This window comes from Budorcas taxicolor, chromosome 25 (genome assembly GCF_023091745.1).
Source record: "Budorcas taxicolor isolate Tak-1 chromosome 25, Takin1.1, whole genome shotgun sequence".
NCBI lineage: Eukaryota > Metazoa > Chordata > Mammalia > Artiodactyla > Bovidae > Budorcas > Budorcas taxicolor.
Window position 1 is genome coordinate 6,375,336 of NC_068934.1, and position 12,348 is coordinate 6,387,683.

Genomic DNA, 12,348 nt, shown 5'->3' on the forward strand with positions numbered 1-12,348 from the left:
CCTTGTGTATATTCAAATTTATTTCTGTGGTTTTAGTAAACAATGTATAGTCAAATTGGTTCAGACAGTAAAGTGTCTGCCTTCAATTCGGGAGACCTGGGTTCAATCTCTGGGCTGGGAAGATCTCCTGGAGAAGGAAATGGCAACCCACTCCGGTATCCTTGCCTGGGAAATCCATGGACAGAGGAGCCTGATAGGCTACAGTCCGTGGGGTTGCGTGGGGTTTCATGGAGTTGAACACAAAGGAATGACTTCACTTTCACTTTCTTTAGTGAAAAATTGACTCTTTTTTACAGATTACTGTTATAGTGGGAACATTCACCAGTTCAAAATATGAACTAGCAATGACATATTTATTTTTTTTCTTTTTGTCTTGAAAGGAATAGTTTTTGTTAATTTAAGTTGTAAGTAAACACTGACAAGTTAACAGTTTCAGAATGTCAAAGTTAAAGAAAACATTAATTATATTAAGTTTAAATTATTCATAAACAACTTTATTTGGCTTTAGAAAAGCATATATGTCACTTCAAAGGCAGAAGGCATAGAGAACATTAACGAAGAGACAAAGTGTGTGTGTTAGTGTGGGTTGTAAGTAGGGGAAAATGGAGAGAGAGAGACAGATTGAGATTACATATGCTTTTGTACCAATCAGCTGACAAAAGTTACTCTGGAGTCATCCTAATATTTATCCTCAGGTTAATAAACAAACAAACAAAAAATAGTTGCAAGTGACTCTCTTATCTAATTTCATCCTTTTTATTATAGCAAGAATACAACCTATCTGTAGTCACCATTTCCTGGTTTGTACTGTGTTTCTGCTTAGTCATTGAGTCATGTCCAACTCTTCACAACCCCACGGACTGTAGCCCATCAGGCCCCACTGTCCATGGGCATTCCCAGGCAAGAGTACTGGGACTGGTTGCCATTCCTTTCTCCAGGGGATCTTCCCAACCCAGGCCTCCAACCCACATTTCCTATTTCTCCTAAATTGTAGGCAGATTCTTTACCCACTGAGCCATTGAGGAAGTCTAGGTGCAATAATGGTAAAGAACCCACCTGGCAATCCAGGTCACTTAAGAGGCATGGGTTCAATCCATGGCAGCAAATATCCCCTGGAGGCAGGCACAGCAACCTACTCCAGTATTCTTGCCTTGAGAATCCCATGAACAGAGCCTGGTGGGCTACAGTATACAGTCACAAAGAGTTGGACACGACTGAGTGACGAAGCACGTAGGTTTGTGTTGGGGTTTAGCAAATATGGAAATTAGACAGAGTTCAAGACAGGACTGTGCCAAAGGCTTTGTTTTCCCCGATCAAGGCAGAAGAAAGACTTTATCTCTTACCATTTCTATTTCTATCTTTAATTTTCAGAAACATGGATTCAGACACACTGGAAGCCTTCCAGAGTGAAGTCACCTGCTCCATCTGCATGAACTGCTTCCTGGACCCCGTCACCATAGACTGTGGGCACAGCTTCTGCCGTCCTTGTCTGAGCCTTTGCTGGGAGGAAGACTGGATTCCAAAGAGCTGCCCTGAGTGCAGGGGACTATCAGAGAGGCCCGATTTCAAAACCAATATTGTCCTCAAGAGGCTGGCTTCCCTTGCCAGACAGGCCAGAGCTGACCACGACCACAGCTCTGAGGAGCAGATCTGTGTGACACACCAGGAAGCCAAAGGCCTCTTCTGTGAGGCTGACCAGACCCTGCTCTGTGGGCCCTGCTCTGAACGCCCCGAGCACGCAGCTCACAGCCACAGTCCAATACACAGGGCTGCTGAGGAGTCCCGGGTAGGTGATGCCTCTCGAGCAGTTTGGGATCTAGAGGCTCCTAAGTCAGAGAGGAAGACCAGGATGCTGTGATGGTGATGGGGGGTGGAGATGGTGGAGGTGGGAGTTCTGAATGTGGATCCTCACATATAATGTGTCCTTTCAGTGTTGTTGCCCAATTGTCCACACGTGTGGAAATGCAGCATCCCGGGGCAGGTGGCAGCACCAGGGCCACAGGCTTCTGATGGGAGCTTGAGGCTTTCCTAATCAAGCTATAGAAGTATGTGAGTCTCAATTTCTTAGGGATTGGATTTCATGATATGTAACATTTCCCCAGTTCTGTAGCATGCACTTTTGTCACTATCATCTTGGTGTTAGATTCAGATTAATGTGGGAAAATATGACCACAGTATTCTAGCTCAAGTTTTCTGTGTAACCAACAAGCGCCTTTGTTCAGGAATAAGGGGATGAAGTTTACAGTGTCATCTTCTGTGTCTAAATCCCCTGGGTATTTTGTAGGAGAAACTTCTAAAGAGAATGGGCTCTTTATGGAAAATCAGAGAAGAAATGCAAACTATTCTGAACCAGGAAGCTAAAAAAACTAGGTCATTTAAGGTAAGAATAAAAACGCTCCTATTTATTTCTATTTAGATAATGATATAATTCCAGCTTTTAGGCCTATTTACATTCCCATTAAAGAATATTGATCTCTTCCCTTGAAAAAGCATGGTTTCAAATGACCTATCAGTAATCACAATTGGAACAGGCCAATACATGCTAGCTAGTTCAAGGAATACTAGTACACGGGAAAACCTTGGCATGAGAAGTGTTCCTAGGCCAAATTTTGAGGATTTGAATAAAACTCAGAAATGAAGTATAAGACACCACTGCACTGTTACTCTGAGTAGAGGAGAGGAGTATAGAAGTACCTAGATGGAAAAGAGAGCAACTTTTAAAACTATACAAAATGGAGTTTACCCCATTAAATATATTTAGAAAAATAAGGGCAAGGAATAAGAGAAAAACATGATCCAAATTAAAGAGGAAATCATTGATAGAGTAAGAACCCTGAAGAATCCTTCTAAGGGGAGAGCTTGGAAACCCCTCAGATGGCTTGATTCAAACAGGGCCAGAGACTAGGAACTCAGAGAAACCATGGACAGGAGGATACTTGAGGCCGACAGTTGGTCAAGAACATTCTTGATGACATCAAGGAAATAATATTTGAAGTTTTCTTTTGGATGTGAGCATAAGCAATACTTTGAGTCCACTATCCCCACAGGACTATGTGGCCTTAAGGAAGGCGATGATTACAGCTGAATATCGGAGGATACCTCTATCACTCCGGGAGGAGGAGCAACTGCATCTGGAGGCCCTGGAGCGAGAAGCCAAGGAGATTTGTGAGCAACTCGAGGACAGTGTGTTCAGAATGACTCAGTACAGAGCAAGTCTGAAAGACATGTACAGAGAGCTGACTGGGATGTGCTGCAAGCCGGACGGGGAGCTGCTCCAGGTGAGAAAGGAGGGCCCATCCTCAGAGAGAGAAATACTCTTTTAGACGAGTTGCTGTGACACTGGAATGTTCCCTGCTAAAATTTACTCTCAGCTGAGGGATGGTGCTCCTTGATGCCCTTTATTGTATTAGTCCAATCCCCTAGTTCAACATATTCTGGTAATTTTTGGAAGATTTTTGTCCATGTCTTAGCTAAGGACTGTATTTTTTCAGTGTGATCAGGAGTACTATCCAAACAGATGATCTAAAATCAGCAAAATTCTGTGACCAGTGGAAAGTTAACTTTCTGGAGGTAAATCTCAGTATGTGTTCCCCTAAACCTTTGTCACTTCCCGTTATCCCAAATTTTCCATAGACACCGACGCTTCACCTGTTCTCTAGGCAAGGTTGTTACAACCAGTCATCAATTTCACTCTGTAGTTAAATACGGTGCCCTGTTTTTGCTATTGCTTTGTTAAATGGTGAGCTCTGTCCTTGAGAAGAGCAGTGGCAGAGGGTGACACTGGAATCCTAGATGCTGCTGTATCATTACGCAGACCCTTCTGACCTCCTTCCTTCCATAATGTGCCCTGAGGAAGCCCCCCATGTTTTAGCTTAGGCTATGTTATTAGGATGCCTGCTGAGTATTCCTTAGAAGATAATTTAAAAAACAATATCTTATTGAACAAAGAATAGAGAAGAAGATGCAAAACGACAGAAGTCTCATGATTAACATGATCTTTGTTTTTCGTTGCAGGTCTTGGCAAATGTATTGGAAATGTGAGCATACACTAAATTTTCATTTCTGGAAAAGTTGTTACCTTTTTGATGAAGTAGATGCATGGTACCATGGGAGATTGTTTTCAAGTCCTCCTCAATATTTAAATTCCGGGATACAGGATTCTTTATACAAAATGCCTTAGTATTTGCAGTTAACTTAAAAGCATATTGCCATACACTTTGTCATCTCTAGATGACTTATAACAACTAACACATGCAATGTAAATTAAATGCATTGTAAATAGTTCCCTGGTATGTGGCATTTTCAAGTTTTACTTTCTGGAATTTTTTTCTGAATATTTTCCATTCAGAACCAGGAGTAAGGATGGGTGAATGGATAGGCTGGGAATCCGAGGTTGACATATATACACAGCTGCATTTAAAATATATTTAAAATAGTTGGTCCAAGAAGTACCTCCCATGAAATAAATAAATGTATAAATAAACAAGTACATAACCAAGTAACTGAGAATTTATAAATTGAATCCATGTGTAAATCCATAGGTGCAGCACCCTCATATACAGATGACCAATATTGTCTTTTCGGCTGTTTTCTATTTTATTTCAAAAGAATTTCAGTCCTTGGCCTCAGAAGTTTCCTTTTCATTTGGCTAAAATACAATATACCTGAAAACATTCTGACATTCCGGGCTTTATTTTACCCACTCACCCCATTCTTTCCAACCTCATCACATTAAACTTAGTGAAGGGATTTTCTAAGATATCACAGAGGAAGCACCTATGCTAAAGAGTTGGAAAGTGAAAAAGCCCTGAAAGAGGCAAATTCCCTAAGAATAAGAAAAGAACTGTCCTTTTGTTTTGAGGAGTAGCAGTGACTCAGCTTGTTCCATCATTGCAAGGTCCCTTATAGGCAGAACCTCAGAGGGTGTGACTTTCTGCTCCCCACTGAGAATGTAGACTTTTTGGACCAAAATAACCAGGTTGGAATTGGAGTCCCTTGCTGGGCTGACAAGAGCAAACAGGTCTGGCTCTCTTCCTTGTAGACAGTGAATGTATCCTTGATGACTACTTACTGACTGAAGTCTCAAAGGCTTAGTCCAAATTTTCTGTCTGTAAAATGCCCAGTATCTTTGCATTAGCTGATATGGAATAGAGGAAGGGAATGAGGTTCAATGAGTTGAAAACAAGAATAATATCTGATGGGGAAGTTGAAATTTGATATAATTTATATTTAGGAAAAAAATCTGGTAATTTCTTTATATTCCAAACTGTGTAGAATATATTGTATATGCAATTAACCGAAAACAGAATTCTAACAAAATTTCCTGGGTTAAAAACTGCTTTTTTTGTAATGATCATGTGATTAGCCTTTGGCCTTGACTTGTATCTATGTCATTTGTTACAGGACTGACTTGGCAGAGACGCAGAAGCCTCAGCCAGTGAACCCAGAGCTCACTTGCTGGCCTGTCACTGGAATCCTAGACACACTGAACAACTTCAGAGGTGAGGGTCAGCCCTATGGTGATCAGGACTACACTTCATTAGAGCTTCCTGGGAAGGAGCCTCCTTTTAATGTTCTTTTATTTTTATCTGAAATGATATTATATGACTCTCCCAAGTTGTTGCATCTTTTCTGCCTGTATATTTGGATTGCAAAGATCAAGACTGCACTTTCCAACCTATAGTTTAATGAAAATGCAAAGTCATTTACATATATTTAGTTACATCTGACATAGACCAAAAAAGAGCAATCACGTTGCTCATATGGTTATAAAGAAATAGAATATTCAGTTTTCAGAGTGATCATCAAGAGACTGAGATTGAATCAAGACTTCATACAGTTCATGATATAGCTGTCTTCTTTTTTGATATGGTTTAAGGTGTTTCTACTTGCCATATATAGTAGTAACTTTTCCTTTTTGTAGAAGAGCAATCTGAACTCACTTTGCTGTCTTTGTTTTGGGTTTCCTTGGAGGAGGGAAAATGAAAAAAAATCTCAGTGGGTAGGGAACCTCTGCCTTCTGCCTCTCAGAGACATGGAAATCCCACTTGCTAACCTGATTTCTGCTCTTTCTGCAGTGGATAACATTCTGAGTCAGACAATGACCATTCACCACATGAGCCTTTCTGAGGATGGTGATGATGCAAGTTTGATGTTCAGAGATGAGCACCACGGAGCATCCAGACAGCCTCAGGTTGTGGAGAGTGTCATGTCCTGGGGAGCTCGGCCCTTCACCTCTGGGAGGCATTACTGGGAGCTGGACGTGACGTACTCCTCCAGCTGGATTCTGGGCATCTGCAAAGATATCTTGATAACTGATACTAATATCAGTATTTATTCTGAAGAAGCATGTGTTCTGTTTTCCAAGAAGGTGAACAATCATTATAGTCTCTTCACCAATGCCCCACCCTACATTCAGTATGTGAAAAGGCCTCTGGGTAGGATTGGGATGTTTCTGGATTATGACAATGGAATTGTGAGCTTCTATGATGTTTGCAGAGGATCCCTCATATACAGTTTCCTTCCTTCCCCCTTTTCCTTCCCTCTGAAGCCTTTCCTTTGTCTTAGGTCTCCATGATTTGTCAAATTCTGTGACCATTATTTTTACCTCCTCTGAGGTAATTATTCTGCAAAAACTCATGTGAGGCCACAGGATAATAATCCCTGACTATCTCTGAGCAAACTATAATTTAATGAAGCATAGTGACTGTATGTTTGTATAAAATGGCATGACCATGTTGAATGTATAAGTTTGTTAATTAAATTTTCTTCTAATAAAAATTTATTATGGAATATTTCATAAAATATAATCAATTGCTTTTCTTTTTTAAATAATAGTTCTATTAACATAAAAGTTACATACCATAACAATTACGCCATTTAAAGTACATAATTCAGTGTTTTTTTAGTAATATACCAAAATTTGTGAAACAAGAACTGTCTAATTTCAGAACATATCCATCACTCCAAAAAGAAATCAATGCACATATTTACTCCCCATATCCCTTCCCCCATCTTGTTAGCCCCTTAATCCAGTTTTATTTTTCATGAATTTTTCTATTATATAGCTTCAATTAAATGGGTTCACACAATTTATGACTTTTTATATCTGGTTACTTTCACTTAATGCTTTCAAGGTTCATCTATATTGTAAGCAATGTGCTTTACTTGCATAAATGAACCAGACTGGGGTGCAGGAATGAAGTGGTATACTTATTTATATCAGGTTAGTAAACAAAAGGAATGGTGCTTAGTGTATAGTTCAAATCATGGTGGAACTTGTGATATCCACTCATTGGGGGCTTCTTGGGCTTTCCAAGGAATTATATAAATCTTTTGACCTAGCAACATTACCTCTAGCATTCTTTCCAATAGAAATTATTACAAACAAGGATACATGGACCAAAGACTGTATTACATAGCATTTGCAATAACTAAATCAGTAAATAGAAAATCAATCAGAATTTCTGAAATATGGAATATCATTGAACAAAATATCTTACATATTAAACCATGTAAGTGACAGTAGTTTGCACTTAGTCTCTGATCTCTTGTATATTTTTTAACTAGTTAATATTCTAAAGCAGTTGACTCCATATGACAGCAAAAAATACTGAAAAACAATTCACCATACTGAATGTTATAAGGTTAAAAATGGAAACCCACTGAAATCAGTCAAGTTCACAAACAGTAATCTTAGTGGACAAAATTTTAATTTCTTTCTCTTGCATCCAGAAATGTGTATGATCAGATATGATCAATTTATTGAGTTCCCGACTATCTGCCTAGTACACTTACTCCGTGCGGTCTTCATAATAAACTTATAATAGAACAATGAGGTATTTTTATATTTGGTAAATTCTTTGGCAGGGCTACATGACAGAGGGGAAGTGAAGGCAGCAGCCAGGTTGAAACATGCCCACAGGGTCACCCGGTCTTTGATTATTCACACAAGCACTAAAGTAATCCAAGGGCTATCATGAAGGGAGTTTGCAGACATAAGTCTCTCATCCTGATTCTAAACTAGAGAGCTTACACTGAGCAGCCAACTTTTTTAAAGTGTATTTTTAATCGGAGCATGTATATATATACATATCCCCTCTCCCTTAAGCCTCATTCCCACCTGCCCCACAGCAGGGGCAGACTTTTCATTGAACATGCACTTACAGGCCTAATGTCATCCACTTCTGAGAACTCTGGGATAACACAGTCACCAAACTCTTCCACTGAGGAGATCCAGAGTACCCGTGTGTTCCAAAGAGGAAACTGTATCCTTGTGTCTGGTGCCCTGATTTTTGTGACTGCTGCAATTTGTAAATACAGAAAAACAGAGAAATAATATAAAGTCACCTTTATGTCAGCATTCCTAAAAACACTTTATGACTAATTTGAAACACAAAATATTGTAGAAATTAACCTATACTGCCACACTTCACTTACCAAAGAAGGGTGCTAGGGAAATTGGTTAAGAATTGAAAAATAATGACCTGGGGATGCTTATAACAATTGTGGGCCCCCCTAAGACAGTGGTTTGTGCTTTTGCAATTCAAGATCATTTTCATTTTTTAAAAACTTTTAGTTTTGCATTGGAGTATAGCTGATTAACAAACAATGTTGTGATAGTCTCCAGTGAACAGCAAAAGGACTCAGCCATACATATACATGTATCCATTGTCCCACAAACCCTCTTCCCATCCAGGCTGCCACATATCATTGAGCAAGGTTCCATGTGCTATATAGTAGGTCCTTGTTGGTTATCCATTTTAAATACAGTAGTGTGTACCTGTCCATCCCAAACTCCCAGACTATCCCTCTTCCTCCCATTCTTCCCCCTAACATCCATAAGTTCATTCTCTAAGTCTATGAATCGTCAAGATCATTTTTAAATGCACATTCATAAACATTTAGGAGCATCGACACCTTGCCTGCATGCATGTTCAGTCATTTCAGTTGTGTCTGACCCTATGGGCTGTAGCCCTCCAGACTCCTCAGTCCATGGAATTTTCCTGGCAAGTATACTGGAGTGAGTTGCCATTTCCTTTTCCAGTGGATCTTCCCAACCCAGGGGCCAAATCCGTGTCTCCTGTGTGCCCTGCATTGCAGGTGGTTTCTTTACCATTGAGCCACCTGGGAAGCCATCAACTCCTTAAAGTATATATAAATAGTACAGGTGTCTTGAAAGAGGTAAAGGCACTGTCCTGATTCCCACTCTTTCCAAAAATTCTGTCCTCTCCAGCTGACTGTCCAATGGGAAATATATCAGGACAGAAAGGTGAGAATATGTGTTATTTCTTCAAAATATGTCTTTGTCTTAATTTTCCCACTGCGGTCACTAGTGTTTCTGTTTTGTTCCAGAGCAACCTTTTAATGTCATTGGCCTGAAGGTGTGTCTGAGCTGGGGCCTTCCTCTACTGTCCTGCATGAGCTGGGTGGGGAGCACCAGGCAGAAACCCCTGTGCTGTTGTTGCTGGGGGGCACTGGGGTGCTCGATCTGGAGTGTGAGGGTGAGGAGCAAGAGGTGTTTCCATTCTGAAGTGGTGAACACAGGAGTTCTTACATTACAGTGTTCCTTTAAAATGTGAAAATCAATGAATTGATAAAATAAAGCTCCTCCTCCATGACAGAACATATTTGAACGAACCTCAAGAAACAGATATCCAAGTTTTCCAAGACATTAGCTAAACTCTCTAAGTGATGAAATAATCTTTCCAACTTTTTTGGTAAATTAAAAATAAAAATGATTAATATTCAGAAAGTCGAATATCATTATATTTCAGGGTGGGTTTGTAGTACAGTCAGTGATTCTTGATGAGCAGATGTTTGCAGAGACATGTATGTAGATAAGCCAAGGTGTTAAAGCAATCTTATCTTGTTTCAGGGAATCTCATCATCCATATTAACCCCACTTGAAGACTGATGAAATTCAATCATTTGGAACAAATGGGTGGGGTTTAGAGATTCATTATAAGGAGACTCCAGGAGCCAAAGTTTTCTTCAGTACTGAGAGGGAGTGTTTGGAGCTCACCTGGATCTTGAGACTTTAGTAAGCTATCATGACCACACTGGAACTCTTGATCCCTAAGCCAACTTTACATTATTCTCCAGGATGAACGGTTTCTACATCTGCTTAGGCGAGTACACAGTTCATCACAGAGCAGCTCCTGGGACTCTCTTGAGGAAGGAGGGAAAAAAAAAACACAATTTATTGATTTTAACAGAAAGCTGAGGTTGTTTCATTGAAGTAACTGTGTGAGTCAACTTAGTACAATTATTGTATTTCTATATTGTCTAAATGGCATACACGTTGGAATTAATGGTGACTAATTTTAGTTCTCTAATTTCACTCATCTTAGTTATTCCTATGCATTACAAGGACTCAGAAAGTGGTATAGATCCTAAAAATAATTTTTAGAGCTATTTATCTCCATGTGTAATATCTACAATGGTCTACTTTAAAAATGGAGTATGCCTGTATACACAGGAGAGATAATATTGTCCACTATTGTATTCTATTGAACTATGTAAGGAATGCAATACGGCTTCACAGCTGAATTCTACCAAAAATTTCGAGAAGAGCTAACACCTATACTACTCAAACTCTTCCAGAAAATTGCAGAGGAAGGGAAACTTCCAAACTCATTCTATGAGGCCACCATCACCCTAATACCAAAACCTGACAAAGATACTACAAAAACAGAAAACTACAGGCCAATATCACTGATGAACATAGATGCAAAAATCCTCAACAAAATTCTAGCAATCAGAATCCAACAACACATTAAAAAGATCGTACACCATGACCAAGTGGGCTTTATCCCAGGGGTGCAAGGATTCTTCAATATCCACAAATCAATCAATGTAATTCACCACATTAACAAATTGAAAAATAAAAACCATATGATTATCTCAATAGATGCAGAGAAGGCCTTTGACAAAATTCAATATCCATTTATGATAAAAACTCTCCAGAAAGCAGGAATAGAAGGAACATACCTCAACATAATAAAAGCTATATATGACACTCCCACAGCAAACATTATCCTCAATGGTGAAAAATTGAAAGCATTTCCCCTAAAGTCAGGAACAAGACAAGGGTGCCCACTTTCACCGCTACTATTCAACATAGTTCTGGAAGTTTTGGCCACAGCAATCAGAGCAGAAAAAGAAATAAAAGGAATCCAAATTGGAAAAGAAGAAGTAAAACTTTCACTGTTTGCAGATGACATGATCCTCTACATGGAAAACCCTAAAGACTCCACCAGAAAATTACTAGAGCTCATCAATGAATATAGTAAAGTTGCAGGATATAAAATCAACACACAGAAATCCCTTTCATTCCTATACACTAATAATGAGAAAGTAGAAAAAGAAATTAAGGAAACAATTCCATTCACCATTGCAACGAAAAGAATAAAATACTTAGGAATGTATCTACCTAAAGAAACTAAAGACCTATTAATAGAAAACTATAAAACACTGATGAAAGAAATCAAAGAGGACACTAATAGATGGAGAAATATACCATGTTCATGGATCGGAAGAATCAATATAGTGAAAATGAGTATACTACCCAAAGCAATTTACAAATTCAATGCAATCCCTATTAAGCTACCAGCCATATTTTTCACAGAACTAGAACAAATAATTTCAAGATTTGTATGGAAATTAAAAAAACCTAGAATAGCCACAGCAATCTTGAGAAAGAAGAATGGAACTGGAGGAATCAACTTGCCTGACTTCAGGCTCTACTACAAAGCCACAGTCATCAAAACAGTATGGCACTGGCACAAAGACAGACATATAGATCAATGGAACAAAATAGAAAGCCCAGAGATAAAGCCACACACATATGGACACCTTATCTTTGACAAAGGAGGCAAGAATATACAATGGAGTAAAGACAATCTCTTTAACAAGTGGTGCTGGGAAAACTGGTCAACCACTTGTAAAAGAATGAAACTAGATCACTTTCTAACACCGCACACAAAAATAAACTCAAAATGGATTAAAGATCTAAATGTAAGACCAGAAACTATAAACCTCCTAGAGGAGAATATAGGCAAAACACTCTCTGACATAAATCACAGCAGGATCCTCTATGATCCACCTCCCAGAATACTGGAAATAAAAGCAAAAATAAACAAATGGGATCTAATTAAAATTGAAACCTTCTGCACAACAAAGGAAAATATAAGCAAAGTGAAAAGACAGCCTTCTGAATGGGAGAAAATAATAGCAAATGAAGCAACTGACAAACTAATCTCAAAAATATACAAGCAACTCATGCAGCTCAATTCCAGAAAAATAAACGACCCCATCAAAAAATGGGCCAAAGAACTAAATAGACAT

General features: G+C 39.0%; 1 protein-coding gene and 1 pseudogene across 1 annotated transcript; one reads left to right on the plus strand and one right to left on the minus strand.

Moving 5' to 3' along the window:
• The window catches only part of LOC128069082 (putative tripartite motif-containing protein 64B), a 65,433-nt pseudogene that overhangs the window by 24,912 nt on the left and 28,173 nt on the right, over positions 1 to 12,348 (minus strand).
• Positions 1,376 to 6,577, plus strand: LOC128068933 (tripartite motif-containing protein 64-like). Its single transcript, XM_052662208.1, has 6 exons — positions 1,376 to 1,786; positions 2,285 to 2,380; positions 3,048 to 3,278; positions 4,015 to 4,037; positions 5,404 to 5,501; positions 6,078 to 6,577. The coding sequence occupies exons 1-6, from the start codon at positions 1,376 to 1,378 to the stop codon at positions 6,575 to 6,577; spliced, it is 1,359 nt and encodes a 452-aa protein (XP_052518168.1).